Raw genomic sequence first — 22254 nt, 5'->3', positions numbered from 1 at the left:
TCACCTCTTCCAAGAACATCCTCCTGTGAACTTGGGAAGCCACACTCAGGGCCGATATCCAGACAGTGCGGCCCTGTGTAGCCAGTGCCCATTCTACTTCAACAGTGTGGCTCATGGGTGCCCTGGTTCAATCTTATAATGTCACCCCCATTCCACCTCTATCTCTAGGATACTTTTCAGATCTTTTTACTTTCTTTGTATTTGTTTTTGTTAATAAACTCCAGGCCCCATTAATGTCTTCTTAGCTGTGTTGTTAAAGTCTGTCTTACCCAGTCTCATCCTTGTTGTTCTCTGAACCAAGGGTTGGTCCTCACTACCCCTACCCCCAAAACAATGGTAAACTCCTTGAAAACAAGAGCCATTCTTTTTTATTGTTTTTTAAAATCTCCCACAGTACCTCCTATCATACTCTGTATACAATAGCTGATCAGTAAAGATTTTCTGCTTAAATTACAATTAGTTATCTGAATTGATTATTGCTTTTCAAATGAATTTTTGATCATATCTATTTAAAACAATCATGAATAAGAAGTAAATGCAACAACAACAACAAAACCCAGGGACATTTGGGTCATGTACCAGATGATATCCAGAAATGCCTCTTAGTTTTAGTGACTCATTCAGCACATATCTTGAGCACCTACTGTATGCCAGACACTATTCTGTATGCTTGAGATCCATGACTAAAGAAGAAAAAAGGAGTGGACAAAAGAGCTCTCTCAAAGCTTATATTCTGGTCATCAGTTAGTTAATAAACCCATAAACAGCCTCCATGCCAGGACTGATGTGTCATGCAGAAAAGAAAAAGTAGAGCATGATAATATCAGATGTGCTGGGTGGGGTTGGTTTGACATTTTAGATAGGATGATCAGATTTATTTATTTTTTAATTGTTTTTGTAACCGAGCGAACCAGGGCTCTGCCATGTTGCGCCTTAACACATGGCCTAACGATAAGAGTTGAAGGAGCAGGTTTTTATTTACAGGGCGCCTATCTCAGGGGGGATGAGAGCACTCTTGCTCAGAGCCCTGCTCTCCCACGACACCCAGCACTTCCCTGGCTCCCCACCAGGCTGTACGCCAAGACCATGCCCAGAAGTTCCCCATATCCTTATCTGCTCTTAAGCCAGCTGCACAAATGGATCTCCATCCTCTCTGGAATGTGCTCTTGTGGGTTTCAGAGTTGCCATCCTCTTGCAGCAGCTCTCTCCTTCAGGATCTGGGGTGCACTGTTCTCAGCCTCCATACAGTAGTTCAGGAAAACATGTGTTGTGTTACACTGGATCGTGGTGGAGTCCAGGGAGGTACACGTCCCAAGAGAGTGGCTTCTCCCTACGTCCTTCAGAGAAACAGAAGTCTGTACTTTAGCATTCCCGGTCACAGTTCAGCTCCAAGCATCTCCCACAAACCTGTGCTTGATTAGGCAGGTCCCTGCAGCTCCATCAGCTCTTCTGCGTCTTCCCCTTCTTACTCCAGACCTTGTAGTGTGACCCTCTCCTACACCCTTTCCTCCGTACCACATGGCTGCTGCTTTACTACAGACTATATGGCTGCTCCCCCGTTTCTCTCATCCCACCCTTATTTTAAATGTTTGCCCTGAACCTCCTATGTGACCTCATATACAGCCCCTCCTATGAGGTGCGACTTTTGCCAGTTCCCTATATTTTTTATCTTCTTTCAGCTGCCATCTTTAGTCAGGGCAAGAGTTCCCCTGACACAGGGGCGTCAGCCTCCTCTGGCTTTGTCAGGAGTCATGATACGCTCTTAAGGTCACATACACCTTGTGCCCTAAGCAGCAGCACAGCTGTTACCTTGCCATCATTATGCAAAGTATCTTAAACACTGTATCATCCACTTCCCCCTCCCCAGTCATGGTTTGTGGGGAGTATGCTCTGCTACTTTCCAGGGGACCCCTGCTCTACACCCTTTTACAGTTTCAGAAAATCAGAGAAAATGGAATGCTTGCTGGGTATGAGATGATATAAAGAGGTTATTTTATACATTGGGTATGATAATGTCATTTTGGGTATGATTTTTAGAAGTCTTTATCTGTTGTAAACTGAAATATTTATGGGGAAATAATGGAATTGAGTATAATAGTTAGGCTTTCCTTCAAGACGTTCCAGCAAAAAAGGAAGGAAGGAAGGAAGGAAAGGTGGGGAAGGAGGAAAATTGAATAGGGAGGAAAATTAATAAAACAAAACTGGGCAAAAGGTCATTGAAACTTACTTATCAGTGCAGAGGGTTTCCTCCTGCTATTCTCTCTACTTTTATCTGGGTTCTAAAATTTCTGTAATGGTTTTAAAACTTAGCTACTGGTCAGTGTAGGCCTCATTCGGGAGGTGATATTGAAACAGCAACTGGAGGAGCTGAGGGAACAAGCTGCGTGGACGGGTGTCTGGAGTTGGGCGGCGGAGCGTGTGCCAGGCCAGGGAGAGCCACTTGGATTCCCTGAAACGGGGAGGAACAGGGAATGGGGGCAGGGAGGCGTGTGGTCGTGGGTGGAGAGCACACAGAGCCTTTCAAGTCACTGCGAGGACTTCAAGTGAAGGTCAGTTCCCCGAGGGCTGAGTCAGGCTCAGACCCTTGAACTATCCTGATGCTCTGGATTTCTTTACTCAGATTCTGAGGTAAGAGTTCGCAACACAAATAGTTCCTGCGGTGAAGGAAATCTGTCTGTCCTGTTCAGTACGGGAGCTACTGCTACTACACTGGCTGTTGAACCCTTGAAATGTGTGCCTGGTGTGACCGAGGAGCTCCGTTTCTGATGTAACTTCCTTTCATTGATTGAAACTTAAATGTGTGTGTGCCCACGAGTGGCCAGTGGATTCCACATTGGACAGTACAGCATTACAGAGTGGTTTCTTTCATTCTGGCAATCATTCATTTTACAAACTTACTGACACACCCTGCTCTAGGTGCCAGGCTAGGCCTTAAGGTTATAAAAATTAACTTTAAGAAAACAAGAACCTCTATTCCTGAGGCACCCACAGAGCACATCAGAGGCTGTGGAACAGGGATAAGTGTGTGGTGCAGGCCTTGCACCTTCAGGCAGCCAGGGCCTTCTTACACCCACGTTTGCCCCTCAGCCCGGGCCTCTCTGTCTGGCTGGTTCCTGTGTATCCTTCAGGCCTCAGCTGCAGGGACACCTCCTCAAAAGGCCCTCCCCGACCACTCCATTGAAAGTAGGTCCTCCATCCATTATGCTCTGCTGTGGTGCCCAGTTTTCCTTTGAGGCACTTCTCCTCCCATTTCGTGATTATACCTGGAATTTATGTAGTATCTAAAGGTGGAAGCTCCTCGGGCCCAGGGGTCTGCCCACCATGGCTGGCCCACACAGGCTGCCTGCAGCGAGGGCCGACTGCCCTGGAAGTGGAGGGGAAGCAGTGTCAGAGTAGGCAGTCTGGGGGGATGGGGATGAGGGCCCTCGACCCAGTTTGGAGAGGGTTTGGTGAGTCAGGAGTGGTCTCTCAAATAAACCTTAACTAGGACTTTTAGAGGATGAATAGGAATTCGCAACACGGAAGTAAAGTTGCAGAAAGGCATTTCCCACCGAGATGGGAAGTGGAAGGGAGACAGGGAGGGACACCGTCCGCGGGCCTGTGGGCACTACGTGGGGACCAAGAAGGGTGGTGGTGGATGACCTGGGGTATGTGAAATGGATTCCTTAGGTCAGGAGTTGGCACATTCTTTTTCTTTCAAAGAGCCCAAAGTAAATAGCTCAAGCTTTGCAGGCCATGTAGTCCCTGTTAAAGCTTCTGAATACCACCTTTGCAATGCAAAAACAGCCTTAGTGTGTGAATGGCTGGGCATGGGTGTGTTTCAAAAAAACTTTATTTATAGACACTAAAATTTGAATTCCAGGTAATTCTCATGTGATATGAACTATTATTCTTTTGATTAAAAAATCATTTAACTATAAAAACCATTCTTACCTCATGGACCATAGGAAGATAGGCAGCTGGCCACATCTGGGGGCACTAAAGGGTGTGAAGCAGGACAGGAAGTGATCAGATCAGGAGTTCAGATGGCTCCCACTGGCTTCAGTGGGATTGCAAGGGGCAGGTCTGAGGACAGTGGCAGTTTCTGTGAAGAGGCTGTGCAGCAGTCTGGGTGACAGATGGCAGGGGCCAGTTAGTTAACAAGGATGGGAAGGAGGGGCCAGCTCTGAAACATATATTGTAGAATTAAAATCAGCAGAACTTGGTGATGGGGATGCAGTGCAAGGAGTAAAAGAACAGTGTTCCAGCTTGGGTTTACTTGTCAGGTACCCCAGCTCAGCCAGGTCCCGAAGCTCTCACTGACCAGCAGAGGAGCACGGGGCATCTCAATGCACACTCGGGCCTGGAGCCATTTGTAGCATCTTCCTTTGACCTGCAGAGTGATTTAGGGGCAGTAAATAGGGACTCACTCACCTAGTCATAAGGTTACTCCTGTGGTATGAATAATTCTCTTTGTTGTTGAATGGATAATCTAATTCTAAGTGTTACTCCAGAAAAATGATACCCCAGTGGGAAATTTCAACAACTCCTGCTCGATATTTCTGTGAATCTGAAACTATTGCAAAAAAGTAAAATCTGTTTTTTTAAAAATGAACTCAATCTAGTGCTGTTGAACTGGAGGACTGTTCATGATATACTATCATATGAATAAAGCAAACAACAAAACTAACAAAATACCCCGGTGATCTATAGTTATTACCTAGGTATATTGACATTTTTTCATGTCCTGTCACACTAAAAGAAGTAGCTAAATAATCGCTTTCAAAGTACACAATCGCAGAACATAAATTCGGCTTCCTGTTTTAGAAAAAAATCAAGTGGTAGACTTGAGGACAGTGATTTCAGTAGAACTCGTTCTTTCTGTGTTTACTTAGGAATCTTTCAGCTTCTTCCAGATCTCAGCTGTTTTTGCCCTTCCAGCAAACAGTGGAGACCAAGCAGAAATCTTGTAACCCCGATTGTCAATAAATGTTGCATTACCATAACATTGCACGAGTCCTCCATGCAGCCCTACAAAGCCCCCTTCTCATGCCCTGGTGTAGAGGACTGCTGTGGGAATGTTAATGAAAGCTGAGGTCATTGATGTTACAACTCTGCACACCGCCTGCGGACAGGGAAGACCGAGTTAATGAGAAAACGAGTGTGGGGTACATCCTGCAAACCTCCATTAACACGGCAGTGATAAGATTGGAGGGAATTGACTGCATAGGTTCTGTGATGTCGTGTCCTTGATTTTCATGGTGTTGGTTTTATCACTCTTTTGGCACTGGGTTTCTTCTGTAGTATGGAGCAACCAAGTTCAGTTTCCCTAGCACTTTTTTTTCTCTGCAAGGTTTTGAGACATTTATTTGTCACAGACGTGGGAGTCCCTAGGTCTAGGGATCTTTAGCTCTTCTTTATGGTCATCTAGTCCAGAAATGTATTAAGTCAGTATGTGAAAAAATGAGTGAGAAGATGATTGACTACCTGACATTCACGGTATTGAAAAGGTTGCTTCAGTATCATAAGGTAGCTGACAAGTTACCAAGGTGGAGGTTCTCGAAGCAAAAGAAACCCTTTTCAGTGTGGTTGCCCCATTTGTGGAAGAGCTTTGGATAGCAAGCATTTTAAGAAAATGACGTTTGTTGGAGCAGGATACACCTCTGGCTGTTTCGGGACATGGTCCTTTCATTGACGTCGTTGTGATGCTGGAGTCTGGGCCCCGTACCTCTTCTGGGGTATTACAGAGGCCTCTTAACTGGAAGCTCAGTCTTCAGTCTTGTCTCTGCCCCAGTTTGTCCTTTATCTAGAGCCAGATGTTTCTGTCATGTAAGTTTGATGTCCACTTCCCTGTTTAAAACCCCCATGCCTTCCCATTGCCCTCGGGGTAGAGTACGATCCTTTCAGATCGCTTCTAAAGCCTTGAGAGACCCGGCCCCCGCTGGCCTCTCTAGCCGTGTCTCCCACGGGGCCCCAGGCCCCTCGCACTCTTCGTCCAGCCTTCAGAACCTGTTCTGTTTTTTAGGGAGCACACATGGCTTTTTCCTGCCTCTGAGCCTTTGCCCATGCTGTTCCACCAGTGCCCCCTTTGTGCCTGCACCAGACGTCCCCCAGGCTTAGCACGTGCCCGTGTACTCCTTTTCTTCATCACTAGTGTAGTCGTTTGCACACATACTCTCAATTCTAGGCACAGAGTAGCAGCAGCTCAGTAAACATCTCTTGCATGGATTGAACATGATCCATTTAGTTTTAGTATTTGAACATTAATTTGGATCTGTCCATTTTCTGCATTCATTATGTTTTCTTGCCAATATTACTGACTCAGCTTCATTTATCTTTTCATATATGTACTTTTTTCTTCTTCTGATCTTCTCTCCTCCCACTCTATGGGTTCTCCCTTTGCATGACATTTTGGACCACGTTTGGGTCGTCTTCATGATTAGCAGCCCAGTGATCCTGGGTTGGTCATGTCCACGTTCGCTGGGACCTTCGAAGACTATGGCTGCACATCTTTGAGCCTTCAGGGTCTTTCTGCAGCAACTTGAGCCTCTTCAGGCCGTGTTTGCAGGCAGCACTGGGAAGGATAAAAGAGTATTGTGTTTGCTGTACAATGTCTTAAAGGGATGGAATTTTTATCTCAATTATTCATTGGTGTGAGCAGGGAGGAGTGAAGAGAACACAGTTTGTGAGGGCCAGTGGTTTTGAACAAAATAGGAAATCATGTAAAATAAAATGGGATCTCTAAGAAGGAGATTTTCCCTTGTTAAAATATTTTGGGTGTAGACCTCAATTTTCTTATCATATTGCACTTGCCACCTCCTGTAGCATCTATAGCAGAATCACTGCTCAAGGTGTTACAGAACAACAAGGGGGGGCCTGGGACGATATACTATTACCCGAAAGGAACCCCCCAGGTCCGTTATGTCTGCTGCCAGAGGAAAGACATCCCTCAATGCCAGAAATTCATGAAAAGGAAAGGAAATGTTTATTTAATGCTGTACAGACTTAAAGTAGTGACCTAATGTCTTCATCAAAATCCCAAAGTCCCTTAAAACACCCACAAACATGCACAGTCCTTCCTTCCTTCCCCCTTTGCCCAGTCTGGGGTACCATATCTCAGGAAAAGAAATAGAAGTCCGTGGCTCAGGCAGTCTCTGGTTCTTCCCAGCAATCCGTCTCAGCTGGTAGGCCTCTCTCACTTCCCAGCACCATCAGCTGTATCACCAGGATCTCTGATAAAGCCAGGTGGTGGTTCCCCCTTCTAAAGCTGTGGGGGTCCCCACTCAGCCAAAACTGCATGGTTCTCCCAGCAATGGCTGCCACAGCTCGGTTTTAAATCCCCACGCCAATCTTCCTTTGCAGCCCCATTTCCAATTCCTCCCATAATCGGCTTCACTTGCCATCACTCTCATATCCTTCCAGCTTTACTGGGCTGCCATCGTGAGTCCGGGCAGGTGTGGCCCCGTGTCAGGGAGCCAGTCTTCTCCAAGCTCCCACGCAGGCGCTGTAACTCGGGGGACCTGCCCCCCCCTTACATCTTGGTGGGGAAGTTACTTCCATTCCCCCGGCTCAGAGCCTGGCCACAGCTATTTAACATATCTTTATAACTAGTTAAATGTTACAGATATGTTAAATGACCAGGCAGAGGTTATCTGCAAAGCTGTTGCTATGCAAAACAGCTCTCAATGGCCCTGCTCCATCTGTCCCTTCCCCCAACTGATACCTGAAGGGGTGGGGGTGAGGACATCTTAATATTTCCTTAACACCTTGAGTTCTGGACCCCATTCCAAATCCCTATTTGGGCTCCCCTCTTGGCTGCACCCTGTAACAAAGGGACCCAGTTGGTTTTATATTGCTTTCTCCTCTTGCAGAGGTCACACTGAAGGTCCACATCAGTGACGCCAGCACCCATCAGCCAGTCCCAGATGCGCGCATCGAGATTTTCACCAACCAGGTCTCCATCGCCTCTGGCACCTCAGGGACAGATGGTGTCGTCTTCATCAAGTTCCGGTATAAGCTGGGCAGTCAGTTGATCGTCACCGCCACGAAACACGCCTACGTGCCAAACTCTGCCCCGTGGAAGCCAATCCGATTACCTGGTAAGGTGTTCTTAACCTTTCTCTAAGACAGAGTTCATGGTCAGGCTAGTGACAGTCAGACACAGAAATTATTTTGAAAGTGAAAGTCAGACAATCAGGAAAATATTTGCTTAGTCTCTGCTTTACCTTGTGGGACCTCTTTATAGGGAGAAAGTTGGGGTTGGTTGTGAAGGTGGTGGGGCGCCACCTTCCTATACGAACTATAGCGTCAAAGCCTTAGCGCGTCTGCTCACTTCTGCAGCGTCCTGTTCTGTACCTCCCTGGTCACAACCAGGCCGATGCATGGGGCAGTGCCCTGGCCCTCAGAGCAAAGCCGGCCAAAGATGAGGGGCGTCTTGGTGAGACGGCCTTTCTCCTCCCCCTTCTCACCTGCTGAGGGAAACACTTCTGTGTGTTTCCTCTCACTCAGTACTCCGCTTCACTTTGCACACCTCTCATCCCCAAACACGGGCTTCTTTCTGTACACATCAAACTCTTCTCAGATTCTCAGATACTAGCTGGGTGTCCTACAATTGAACTCAATTCTGACACTGTCAACCTGGAGACAGCGTCAGAACCCACAGGTTAAGGGATCAGCCCCATGAGACTGCCACAACCCCCCCCCCACACACACACACCCCGATTCAGATGCCAATGGAAAGTCCAGGTTGACACCTGTGCTTCTGACTGACTGGCTGTATATAAATCGGGGGTTCCTACAACCTCCTCCTTGGGGATTGACCAATTTGCTAGAATAGCTCACAGAACTGAGAGAAATAATGTACTTACTAGATTACTGATTTATTATAAAGGCTACTAAAGAAACTGGAAGCTTGAAGAGATGCATCAGGCAACGTGTGTGGGAAGGAGCACAGGACTTTCAGGTTCTCCAGGTGTGCACCCCTCCCAACACCTCCACGCGTGCACCAGCCCAGAGGCTATCCAAACCTGCCCTTTTGGGTTTCTATGGAGGCTTCAGTACATAGACATGATTGACTAAATCTTTGGCTCTGGGTGATGGATTCAACCTCCAGGCCCTGTCCCCTCCCCTGAAAGTTCCAACCCTCTCACGTGTGGTTGGTTCCTGGCAACCACCTCCCATCCTTAGGTTATCCCTAGATAACTTAAGTGGGCTTTCCGAAGACCGCTATAGTATATAATATGTTATGTTGTATTACATTATAACATAAACTCCAGCGTGGCCAAAAGGGGCTTATTATGAGTTAACAAAAGACACCTCTATAGCTCTCATCACTTAGGAAATGCCAAAGGTTTTAGAAGCTCTGTACTCAGAATGGAGACCACGACCAAATACATATTCCTTATTTTACATCACAGTGTCACTTTACCATTCACCACTTCAAAGTAGCTGTCCACCACAGGGAGTGAGAATAGTGCCTGACACAGATTCGGCTTGGGGTGGGGTAGGTGGGGAGCAGCCCTTAGGTCTCTCCTGTCCCCTTACTTAAGGCTCCATCCAGTGCACAGACCACAACATACATATATTCACACCATTAGAAGAGCAACAGGGATAGGCTGACGGCTGGCAGGATAATAGGGGGAGCGTGGGTTTGGGACACCAAGTGACCTGGGTTCTGGCTCCCAGGCTGTGCTTGAGCCCCTCTAGCTTTGATGCCAGTGTCTGTACATTGGAGCTAGTACCACCTCACAGAGTCATTCTGATTAAAAAGTAGTGAACATACGTGAGCTAGCTTACAGTGCCTAAAACACAATAGGTGCTCTGTAAATATGCGGCATCCAGCACAGCGCCTGGCAAAGTACCCACGTTAGTGCTCATCTCTGTGCCACAGAACACTGGACGCACTTCACCAAGGTCCCTGCTGCCTCTGGGGACACATGGGAGCTAAGTGTGGCGTGTGTGTGTGTGCACATGTGTGTGCCTAGGAGGACTGTTAACCGGCCTAGGTGAGTGAACGAGGGCTTTTGAGAGGGCGTGAGAGGGGAACTGAGTCTTGAGGGTGAATGGTTATTAGCACCAGGAGGTGCTTGTAAAAAACATAGAGATGTCAGGACTCAACTATTTATTTGGGGAGGGTAACCCAGGAGTTTGCATTTTAACAAACAACCCCTCTCCTCCTATGGATAAAAGTTTTCACTAGAGGTTGAGACCACTGTTTTTGTGAGCTATAGAAGATCATATAGATATTACTGAAAAGACCATTTAGGGTAATTTTAGAAAAATAGGGATAAATCCAAGAAATACTGAGCAGTCAAAATCCAGAAAGCCCAAAGAGATCACAAAAAGGGATGCTTGCGGCCTGAGAGCTAAAACAAGAAGGCAGCGTGGTGTTGCCTTGTTTGGCCTGAACCGGGAATGTGCACGTCAGAGGCGCAGGTCTTCAACTGCTCTGTGCGTGCACAGGTGAAGCACCACAAGTATTGATTTGGAGATTGCAGATACATCTTAGTGAGGTGGCTCACTCACCAATAATGAGAATCAACTGTAATTTATTCATTTGGACTTTGTTAACATGATCATTTGAGAAAAAGCAGTCATTCCCCTAGTGTACATTTTCTTAAATGAGTCAAATAATGGGGACAGTGTAGTTTAAGTGGAAGAGCTTTGGACCAGGCATGAAGGTACCTGGCTCTCCCCTGCCTGCCGCAGCCAGCCCTGCACGTGTGGGCCCATCGTGCTCTCTGAGCCCACATTTCTCATTTCTAACCTAAATTAATAATGTTACAGAACAAACAAGGGGGGCCTGGGACGATATACTATTATTGAAAGAAGCCCCCAGGTCCGTTATGTCCGCCACCCGAGGAAAGACGTCTCTCAATGCCAGAGATTCATGAAAAGGAAAGGAAATGTTTATTTAATGCTATACAAACTTAAAGTAGTGACCTAATCTCTTTATCAAAAATCCTAAAGTCCCTTAAAACACCCACAAACAGACACAGTCCTTCCTTCCCCCTTTGCCCAGTCCAGAGTACCATATCTCAGGAAAGGAAATAGAAGTCCATGGCTCAGGCAGTCCTCTGGTTATTCCCAGTTAATACTCGATCTTGACTGGAAGACCTCCCTGGGTTCCCAGCACCCTCAGCTGAGTCGCCGGGATCTCTGCTAAAACCAGGTGGTGGTTCCCCTTCTAAAGCTGCGGGGTCCCCATTCTGGCAAAGGCACGTGGTCCTCTCTCCCAGGGCCACGGGAGTCCCCACTCAGCCAAAACCGCATGGTTCTCTCCCTCAGGGCTGCGGGAGTCCCCACTCTGTCAAGGCTGGGTGGTTCCCCCCACCAATGGCTGCCGTGTCTGGGTTTAAATCCCCGCGCCAATCTTCCTCTGCAGCCCCATTTCCAACTCCTCCTACACTTGGGCACACTTGCCCTCAATCTGCTGTCTTCTCCAGCTTTTCTGGTCGCCATTGTGGGTCTGGGCAGGTGTGACCCCACGTCATGGAGCCAATCTTCTCCAAGCTCCCACGCAGGTGCTGTAACTCTGGGGACCTCCCCCCCAAGTCACATCTTTGGGGGGAGGTCCCTTTCCATCCCCCTGGCCTTGAGCATGACCATAGTATAGCATATCTAAGTGACCAGCCAAAGGCTATAGGTATGTTAAATGACCATGCCATGGATTAGCTGCAAAGCTGCCCTGCATGTTCTTGCTCTGTGTGCCCCTTCCGCCAACTCACACCTGTGGGGGAAGGGATGGAGACATCTTAAAATCTCCTGGACACCTTGAGTTCTGGACCCCATTTCAAATGCTTATTTGGGGTTCCCCCTCTTGGCTGCATCCTGTAACAATAAGACTGAATTTCAAGGGCCTTCCCATGTCTCTGGTTATTTTTCTCCAGTTGCCTTGTCAACATAAGAAAGATTCTTTTGACTAGGCTCTCACAGAAAATGTGGCCAAAATTTAGACTGGTCTGTTGTGAAAAGCAGAGAAGATTATTTTTTTCATGCATAATTTTGGAAGCCAACTAGTACTTCTGGTATTCCAGATAATTGGATGAGGAAGAGAGAAAAGTTGGAAGCCTCTTGTAAAATGCAGGGGTGGACAAACAGGTTAAATTATCAGCTATCATAACCTAAAAGACAAATCATAAGTAAGGATACAAAGTAATGACAATAATAATAAGAAGGCAAATAATGTAATAAGTAAATAATAAAAGAACAAACTGTTTCACATACTTACAACTGTAAACATACTTTTGACCACCCTGCATGTTAAAAACTTGAAACTAAAGAAAACAAATGCTTTCTTTACTACATGTACACACATGGTTTTGTTTGAATAAGCATGCATATGAGATTTTGGAGTGGATTTCTTTTTTCATCCTTGACTAGTTCCTGGGAGATACACATATTTTTCTCCTTCAAGGAAGGACATATAGATTCAGGGTGGGTGGATGACTCAGCTTGGCAAATAGGTAAAACAAATTTAGCTATATAAAATGTAATCCATCAACTAAGGACTGTAATTCCACATCTTGATTATTTTCATCTCCATAGTGATTGCCCCCTGGACCTTTTGCAGTGGTCCAGGACTACTGCAGCAGTGGCTGGCTAGCTTATTCAAACCACCCTCTATTTTACTAAGCATTGGTGTCATTATATATAGATATTTGTGTGTGTGTATATATATGTGTGCATGTGTATACATATACACACACACATACGTGTGTGTGAGGTCTGTCCAGAAAAAATCCAGCTATTGTTAATATAACGAGAATGGTTTGTGTGACATTGATGTAACCTGGCAGTCCAGGAGAGTGGACTGGAATGCACATGTGTGAACAATGATGACTTCACTGTACTAGTCAGTGGGGGCAGTAGATGACATTGAGTGAACACATATACTGTGTGGCCATCACATTCAAAATGACTGAGTAGAGCAACAAATTTGCATAGAGTTTTGCATTAAACTTGAACATTCCTCCATGGAAACTATTTGGATGATTCAGAAGGCCACAGCTGGGGGCAACGGGTGATTGGCAGCTTCATCATGGCAATGCTTCGGTTCGTGCGTCACGTCTGGTGCGGTTTTTTTGGTGAAACTTCAAGTCACCCAGGTGACTTGGCCCACCTACAGCCCAGATTTGGCACCCTGCGACTTCTGTCTTTTCCCAAAACTAAAATCACCTTTGAAAGGGAAGAGTTTTCAAACTGTCAATGAGATTCAGGGAAATACAATGGGGCAGCTGATGGCGATTACAACAAAGGGTTTTGCAAAGTATTTTGAACAGTGGGAGAGGTGCTGGGAGAACTGTGTGAGGTCCCAAGTTGCCTACTTTGGAGGGGACTGAGGCATCCTTGTCTGATGTACAATGTTTCTTGTATCTTGTGTTGTCTTCTGTAAATGTCTCTATTTTTCATAGTACATGGCTGGATACTTTCTGGAGAGAACTCCTATATATATTTTGCCGTGTATAATGTGCACCCACATTTTTGACCCAGACTTTCAGGAAAAAATCTTTTGTTTAAATTTTTAATTCAATTTTTGTTTAGTTATATTTAGAAATAAAATCTATTATCGTATTCCAGGGTATTATTCTATGTATGGATATCATTATTGCTTTCTAGAGTTATACTTTTAATGCCTAAGCAAAACAAAGGAATTAAGAATATTTATATAAATATAGAATTAGCAGTACATATGTATAATGCACATCCTTATTTTTCCCTAAAAAATTCAGGCAAAAAAGTCACATTATACATGGCAAAATACAGGTATATGTATAAACGCACACATGTGCGCATGTATATATAAATTTACACATCTTCCTAAAGTCTTTTGGTGTCCTTGGGATAATGTTTAGACTAAACACAACACACAGACCCTCCTGCCCCAGCCGCCTCTCCCTTACATATGTCACGGTCCAGTCATCCTGAGCAATTTGCTATTCTCTGCAGGAATCTGACATTATACTCTCTTCCTATTTGCCTGCACTATTATTACTCCACCGTTGTTCTCTTGGAAAGTTTGCCTTCTGCCCTGGCTGGCATAGCTCAGTGGATTGAGCGCGGCTGCGAACCAGGCATCGCAGGTTCAATTCCCAGTCAGGACACATGCCTGGGTTGCAGGCCATGACCCCCAGCAACCGCACATTGATGTTTCTCTCTCTCTCTTTCTCCCTCCCTTCCCTCTCTAAAACTAAATAAATAAAATCTTAAAAAAAAAAAGAATATGAAAAGGCAAATGACAGATTGGGAGAAAAAAAAAAAAGAAGGAAAGTTTGCCTTCTGTCCTCAAGTGCCCAGTGTGGCATTAAATCTTCCTGACTCTCCCAGGTAGAGTGAGATGTCCCCTCTTCTCTGCCTATCGGAGAACACACCTCTCCTTGGCATGACAAGAACCTCCAGCCGCTAGTCAGCATCTCCCCTATGACGGTTAAAATACCACCTACCAGCAGACCTGAGCATCTCTGCCACCTCCCTCCCACTGGGGCACTCGGTCCATCGGAGGTTCACAGTCCTCTCCCTCCTGCTTCAGGAAGCCCCTTCTGGTGCCTTTACCACCACACAGCACACTCATGACAAGAAATGTGTTTTTTTCCTCCTATACAAAATAAGGTTTGAGAAACAGTTTGCTAGAACAGATGCTTCTTATATGGAAGTACCAAATGTTTTTGTTAGAAACGTTTTTAAAACACCTTGTGATGGTCACACACATCCGAGATGATCACAGGTGGTTTCAGAGCCCAGAGTTCCCCGCCCTGCCCCCCAGCCAGCACAGAGGTCTCGAGCTCTCTCATGGAGCAGGACAGTGTCCAGGCACCTGTGCTTGGAGACACAGGGAGTGCAACACCTGCCTGAGCTTTGAGGTGAGTAGTTTCCTACAGGCAGAATAATCTGGCCCTTTCTCTCTGGCCATTAGGCATGGTCCTACCAAGTGAAGGTGTTATTGTTAACGAAGGTTAAGTTTACCTTTGAAGTGGTTTTGCAAGATTTGTCTCAGTTAGGGTTCCTCCCATTAGCTCTAGCTCTCAGGCACTACCTGATCCCCACTCCTCCAACCTGGTGTGGATTTTTCTCCCAACATTGAGCCCCTAAGATGGATTCTTTTTTCTCTCTTAAATACTTGTTTTTATTTTGTATTTGGAATATAATTCATATACCATAAAATTCACCATTCTGAAGTGTTCAGTTCACAAGTTTATGTAACAATCACCACTGTCTGATCCCAGAATATTTTCCTCACCCTCAAAAATACCCACACCAATTTGCATCAGCTTATTCTTTCTTACTCTCTCCAGCCCCTGGCAACCACTAATCTGTCACTATGGATAGTGCAGGTAAACGGAATCCTGTAATACATGACCTTTTGTATCTGGCATCATTCACTTAACATAATGTTGTCAAGGTCCATTCATGTTGCAGCCTGAATCAGCACTTTGTTCCTTTTTATGGGTGAACAATATTCCATTGCGTGGATAGAGCACACTTTGTTTTCCTTTTCATTGGTTGATGGACATCAGGTTGTTTCTACTCTTTGGCTATTATGACTAATGTTGCTGTGGACATTTATGCACAGGTTTTTGTGGGAACATATTCTCAGCTCTCTTGAGTATATACCCGGGAGTGGAATTGCTGGCTCCCATGGAAACTGTGTTTAACATTTGCAGGAACTGCTAGGCTGTTTTTGGTAGCACCATGGTGCCTTCTTAGCTTTCTCATGGCACTTGCCATATAGCCCCCTCCTAATGAAGAGCCCTTGAAGGCCCACTGGCTCCAGCTCTGATCTATTCCACACATGGACCACTGGGCCTTGTAGGTAGTGGCAGCTAAGTATGGTGCCTCTGTAGAGGGGTTACATTCAAGGCCGGCTGACTGGTTCCCTTGGCACAACTAAGAGCCAGTAATGCTAAGTCACTGATATTCTTGGCATTTAATATTTCTGGTTCCTAGTATTTTCCCTGAAAGTCACTTTACCTCTCCAGGCCTCATGTTTGTCCTCTTTTAACTTAGACACTTGAACTTTGAATATGAGTTCTTGAAGCATGGTGATTGAGAACAGAATCCAGACTTCAAATCCCAGCTCCAGTATTTTCCCCCTGCACGATCTTGGACAAGTTAATCCCTTATCTATAAACCTGTTTCCTTACTTGTCAAATGGGTATGTTAATAATGCCTATTGCACAGAGTTGTTTTGAGATTTCAATAAATCACCAAAATTAAAACACAGAACAATGTCTGGCAAGTTAGGAAGGGTTCAGTAACATTAGTGACTATTATTCCATAATATGTTTATTTGTTTTCTCTTAAATTCATGGTTTACTCAGAAACTTGTAGGCTTTGTGAATCTTTTAGTTAGAAGTCCGGGGTACTTAATTTTTGAAATAGCACAAGTTTTGGAAACCCATTTGAAAAAATAATGACAGAAAACTTCCTTAACTTGGTGAAGGAAATAAACATATAAATCCAGGATGCACAGAGAGTCCCACACAAGATCAACCCAGAGAGGCCCACACCAAAACACATCATAATTAAAATGCTAGAGGTTAAATACAAAGAATTTTAAAAGCAGCAAGGGAAAAGCAGTTAGCTACCTATAAGGGAGCTTCCATAAGACTATCAGCTGATTTCTCAAAAGAAACCTTACAGGCAAGAAGGGGCTGGAAAGAAGTATTCAAAGTCATGAAAGGCAAGGACTCACAACCAAGATAACTCTACCCAACAAAGCTATCATTTAGAATTGACAGATAAAGAGCCCCTCAGGCAAGAAAAGGCTAAAGGAATTCATCACCACCAAAAAAGTATTATATGAAATCTTAAACTTTAATATTTCATAAACATCTTGGAACCAGGGACTGGTTTCATGGAAGACAGTTTTTCCATGGATGGGGTCAGGGGGATGGGCAGGGACATGGTTTCAGGAGGATTCAAATGCGTGACATTCAAGCCCACCTCCTGCTGGACGGCCCAGTTCCTAACAAGCTTGGACCAGTACTGGTCCAAGTCCACAGCCCAGTCTACATGGAGACCCCTGCATTAAAGGGTTTCTTTAAGCCCTGGCTGGTGTTGCTCAGTGGATTGAGTGCAGGCCTGTGAACCAAAGGGTCTCCAGTTGATTCCCAGTCAGGGCACATGCCTGGGTTGCAGGCCACGTCCCCAGTGGGGGGACATGTGAGAGACAACCACACATTGATGTTTCTGTCCTTCTCTTTCTCCCTCCCTTCTCCTCTCTCCAAAAAAAAAGTAAATAAATTATTTTTTTTTAAATAAAAGGGTCTACTTTAAGAAGAAGATAAAAAATATGACTAAAATGGCAATAAATACATATCTATCAACAATTGAATCTAAAAATAATAATAAACAAACAAGCAGAACAGATACAGAAACCTAGCTACAGAAAACATTTTGATGGTTGCCAGGCGGGAGGGGGGTCGGGGCTGGGTGAAAAAGGTGAGGGGATTAAGAGGTACTAATTGGTAGTTACAGAATAGCCATGGGGATGCAAAGTATAGCAGAGGGAATGGAGTAGCCAAAGAACATACAGGCACAACCCATGGACACAAACAACGGTGTGGGGATTTCCTGAGGGTGTTGGGGGGCAGGGCTGGGTGGAGGGGGCCAAAGGGGAGAAATTGGGACAACTAGTGCTATTGTAATAGCATTAACAATAAAGTATAATTTAAAATAAATAAATAAAGTGAAATAGCACGAGTTCTATCATCTTATTAGTTCCCAGAATATTCTTTTATCATCAGGCACACAATAACCTTAGCACATACTTTTGAAGTCTTTGTTCATGTTAATATCTAATGATATATATATGAGTATTCTACATGTTTATAGTGTGTATATTATAACTTTTTACATATTCCTATGTGAAGAGATTCAAATGCTTTACCAAAAACCTTTAACAAATGAAACAGTGGCTGGCAGTTGTAGGATAAACCACTGTCACCTGAGGGATGGCGGCACTCCCATGACAAAGCGAAAGTCTCTCTGAAAGGAAAAGCTGTTTCCCTTCTCTCACTTCTGACACCAAACAAGTGGGTGTTTTCCTCAAACTGGTCAATTCTCCAACTCTCTGGACACTGACTGCACGTCCTGCCACTCACTTCAGTTCTGACGTTAACTAGTGAACTACCCGGAGTTAGTGTGGCCCTCACAGGTTCAGGGCTCAGTCCCACACACCCTCTCCACTTCCGACTTAAGTCCCAGGTTGCCTCTTGACTTCTGACTGACCAGCCAAAATCAGACGTCTCCATGAGCCCCCCCTCAGGTTCAATAATTTGCTACATGGCTCATAGGACTCAGGGAAACATTTAACATACATCATCCTTTGTTATAAAGCATATTGTAAAGAATACAGGTGGACAGCTGGAAGGAGAGGTCCATGGGGCGAGATCTGGAAGGGTTCTGAGTGCAGCAGCTTCGGTCCCTGTGCAGTTGGGGTGCTGCTTCATCCTGGCACGCACGTGTATTCGTCAGCCCAGAAGCACTGCAGATCCCCTACTTTGGGGGTTTTCCTTGAGATTTCATCACATAGGGATGCCCAGTCATTAACTCAATCTCCCGCCCTTTCCTTCTCCCAGAGAATGGGGGTGGGGCTTCAGATTCCCAAGTTCTAATCATGGCTTGATCTTCCTGGTGACCAGCCCCAATGCAGCAGCCACCCAGAGTCCCCTCATTAAAACAAAGACACCCCTGTCACCCCCATCACTCAGGAAATTACATGGGATTTAGGAGCTCTGTGTCAGGAACCAGGGCAGAGACTAAACATATATTTATGTCACAATTTCCTTAATGTCTGTTTCTGTTTCTGCAGTGTTTTCTTCACTGAGCCTTGGTCTGCTTCCGGAACGGTCCGCCACGCTAATGGTTTATGAAGATGTTGTCCAAATAGTCTCAGGATTCCAAGGTATGCTGAATATTTAAAAAGAGAAGCAACAGTCACTTTAGGGCTAACTACGAAAATCTTTTGAGGGACAGCTGATTGTCAGATAGTGACGACAGTGAATTTATCCAAAGCTGGGGCACGGCGCACTTGAATTTTGGTAAAACTGTCCATTGGGTGTGATCTCGTTTTATAGGCACAACTGTTACATGTTGAGAGAAAAGAAGGGGCCCCCCCACTCTGTCCACACCACACCTTTCTTTCTCTGAAGGAGAGGGTGTCTGCCTCCTGAGGTCAGAGCCAGGACCCGGCCTGTGCCTCACTAACCAGTAGACACGGTTGCTCTTGAAAGGACTGTCAGCATTCGAGCATACAGTTTGTTTGCAAAATGAAGTGATTCTAGACATCTGTTGCACAACAATGTAAATACACTTAACACCACTAAACTATACACTGAAAAATGGCTAGGATGGTACATTTAATGTTACAGGGGTTTTATCACGATAAAAAGTACCCCCCAGTCAAAACGGAAAAACATTTGTGAGCATTCAAGTGTGGCTTTTCATCCTGTGTTGTCCCTAGTTTAATCCACGTCACATACAGCAATGTGTGTAACTATGCCTCCCCCTTCTAACCTCTCTTGAGGGGACACAGAGAGCTTGAGGGACTCTCCCTTTGGTTGATGTTGGCTTACAATGGGAATAAAGCTTGTGTCAAATGTGTTTCTGTGCTGAGGTCATTTTCTTCCACCTAAGTCATGGGCCTCAAAAATGCTGTTTCCTGGATTTTAATGCTTCACCACATTAGTTTTTATTTACTTACTTCTGTGTTCCAATGCTATTTATGCTACTAATTCTTTATCTAATCATACTCGTGTGCCATTTGCAAATGAGCCGAACTCATTTCTTTTTTTATTTAGCTGAGGTGAGCGTGTAGCCACTGCTCCTAGAAGATGGGTTTGAAGAGAAAATGTGTAGACACGTCCAATAGACGTGTAACTCGAGGTGGGGAAGGAGCACAGTGAAAGCCACGAGGCACCTTCTTTTCTCTCCCCTGAGAGAGCAGACCCAGGACCTCGGCTCCCATTCTGATTAGAACCGCACCGCGGCCTACGCTCATCAGCCGAGGTCCCTCCAGTTTTTCTTTGATTAGCTCTGCTCTTATTGTTTCACAACTAAAACATAATGGTTTTCCTTTTCTCCTAGTTTTAGGTGTACAACATAATGATTTTATATATATATAAGTACTTTATTTATATACACACACACACATATATATCATCGCCACACTATGTCTAGTTAATACGTATCACCATGCATAGTTACTAATTTTTTTCTTATGATAACTTTTAAGATCTATTCTCTTAGCAATATTCAGATGTGCAATACAGTGTTATGAACTAGAGGCACCATGCTATACATCACATCTCCAGGACTTACTTATTTTATAACTGGAAGTTTGTACCTTTCGACAACCTTCATCCATTTCACCCACGCATCACCCCCTGCCACCTCTGGCCATCACCAGTCTGTTCTCTGTTTCTTTTTAAGATTCTACATGTAAGTGACGTCATACAATATTTGTCTGACTTACTATATTTAACATAACACACTCAAGGTCCATCCATGTTGTCACAAACAGCAGTATTTTTTCTCTTTATGGCTGAATAATACTCCATTGTCTATATGGACCACATTTTCTTTCTCCATTCACCCACTGAAGGACACTCAGGTTGTTTCCATGTGTTGGGGATTATAAATAATGCTGCAGTGAACATGGGGGTGAGACCATAGTTTTCTTGAAATGAGGGAATGTTTACGCTTCCTTCTCATGGTCTTTACTAACACAGGAAACTGTAGTCTTTCGCTAGTCCGGTTGAAACGATGGCAAGAGGCTAACAGCTGTAATTAATGTCTCTAATACAGACAAGCTGTGCTCCCCCGTTTACTTCAGGGTGTAGGAGGGCTTTTCTGCGCCTTCTCTGGAGATGGGAGTCACGTTGGTGCCTTGCTCTTCAGCCTCAGCTGCCAGGGGGCTTGTACCCCACCCCACAGTGGGGCCAGGGGCTGGGGTCCAACCGGGAGAGAAAAGCTGGAGCCATCAGCACTTCTTCCTCTTTCTTTTAATGACATTGCACTAAGTAAGTAAGAACCCAGAAGAAGCGAGAATCTCAGCTGAAAGGTCCTGTGGTGCAATGGGTCTGCAGCCAGACCAGGCCACCCACAGCCCCAATGAGAAAGGAATAGGAAGTGTGCGTGAGAAAAGGGGGCCAGGTGGTGGCAGGGGAGAGAGAAGCAGACTGGGGATCAGTAGCGTCCTGTCAGAGCCGCAGCATTCCGGTGAAATCCACGAACCCCTGCCTTGTCGTCCCAGAGCGGCCCTGAGCCCACCCAGAGCCAGGCGCCGCTAGGTCTTCCATCCCTCTGGCTCCTGCCCTGGGGTTCCACGCATCCCTCACTCCCTTGCTGCCCCTCTTGTTCTAATCTGTAACCGGAAGCATGGATTTAACCCTCCAGCTGGGGGTTCTCAATCTTATTATGCTACCCTGCTTTCCGCCATATTTGGGAGTATGCCTTACCTCCCCAACTAGAATTTTTAAACCTGAAGTGCAAGGAGTATGTCATCTTTATCTTAGAGCCTACAGGGCCAGCCTCATCAAGTCCACACCTGAGTGGACATACCAGGCCCTTCACAAGCCTCGCCCTCTGCCCCTGGGCCCCGTGCAGCCCGCACTTGGCTCCCACAGAGGTCCTCAGCCTTCCGGACACAAAAACCTTCTTCCAGGTGCGCAGTCGCTTCCATCTGCCTCCGCACAGCCTCGGATATAGGTCTCGGGTAGCACCTACGGAACTTCTTTTCTCTGGGACAGTTGGTGGCTCTCTCTTGAAGTTTCTCCTGTACTTTTTTTTTTAGCATAGATCTCTTGTTTTAGCAGTGAAAACACTGTGAGAACTAAGCTGTTTCCATGACTATCTTCTTTACTCTTGAGTTCCAGATGGCAGAGCCTGTGTCCTTTCCCTTCCACAGCCTGGGCCCGCTGCAGAGGATACCCTCGGCCGTGTCGTTGGGTCAGCGTGAGGGTGCTCACCGTGTCGTGTACAGTGGTTTTCAGCTAAGGGCACTTTTGTCCCCAGGGACATTGGGCAATGTCTGGTGATGTCCTGACTTGGGAGCTGCTACCGGCATTAAGTGGGTGTAGGCCACTCATGCTGTTGGACACACTGAAATGTGTGGGATGGCCCCTGTTCCCCAACAAAGAACCACCTGGTCCGAAATGTTAATGGGGCCAAGACTGAGGAACCCTGACCTAGTCGGAATTGAGACAGACTATTATTAGTACATAGTGAGTTGCTCAGTGTAACTCAGCTTTACATTCAGTTCTGTAAACTTTGTTG

General features: G+C 45.5%; 1 protein-coding gene across 2 annotated transcripts in view; it reads left to right on the top strand.

The window, feature by feature from the left end:
- The window catches only part of FAM171A1 (family with sequence similarity 171 member A1), a 129746-nt gene that overhangs the window by 66149 nt on the left and 41343 nt on the right, over positions 1-22254 (top strand). For both annotated transcript variants that reach the window (XM_045858146.1, XM_045858147.1), the window contains exons 2-3: positions 7851-8078; positions 18791-18883. In XM_045858146.1, the coding sequence (XP_045714102.1) occupies positions 7851-8078; positions 18791-18883 (321 nt within the window). The remainder of the gene's footprint in view (positions 1-7850; positions 8079-18790; positions 18884-22254) is intronic.

Source organism: Phyllostomus hastatus, unplaced genomic scaffold (genome assembly GCF_019186645.2).
Source record: "Phyllostomus hastatus isolate PE091 unplaced genomic scaffold, TTU_PhHast_1.1 phas_scaffold_1674, whole genome shotgun sequence".
Classification (NCBI taxonomy): Eukaryota; Metazoa; Chordata; class Mammalia; order Chiroptera; family Phyllostomidae; genus Phyllostomus; species Phyllostomus hastatus.
The sequence above is the reverse complement of the archived record's forward strand: the minus strand, read 5'-3'. Positions and strand labels throughout refer to the sequence as shown.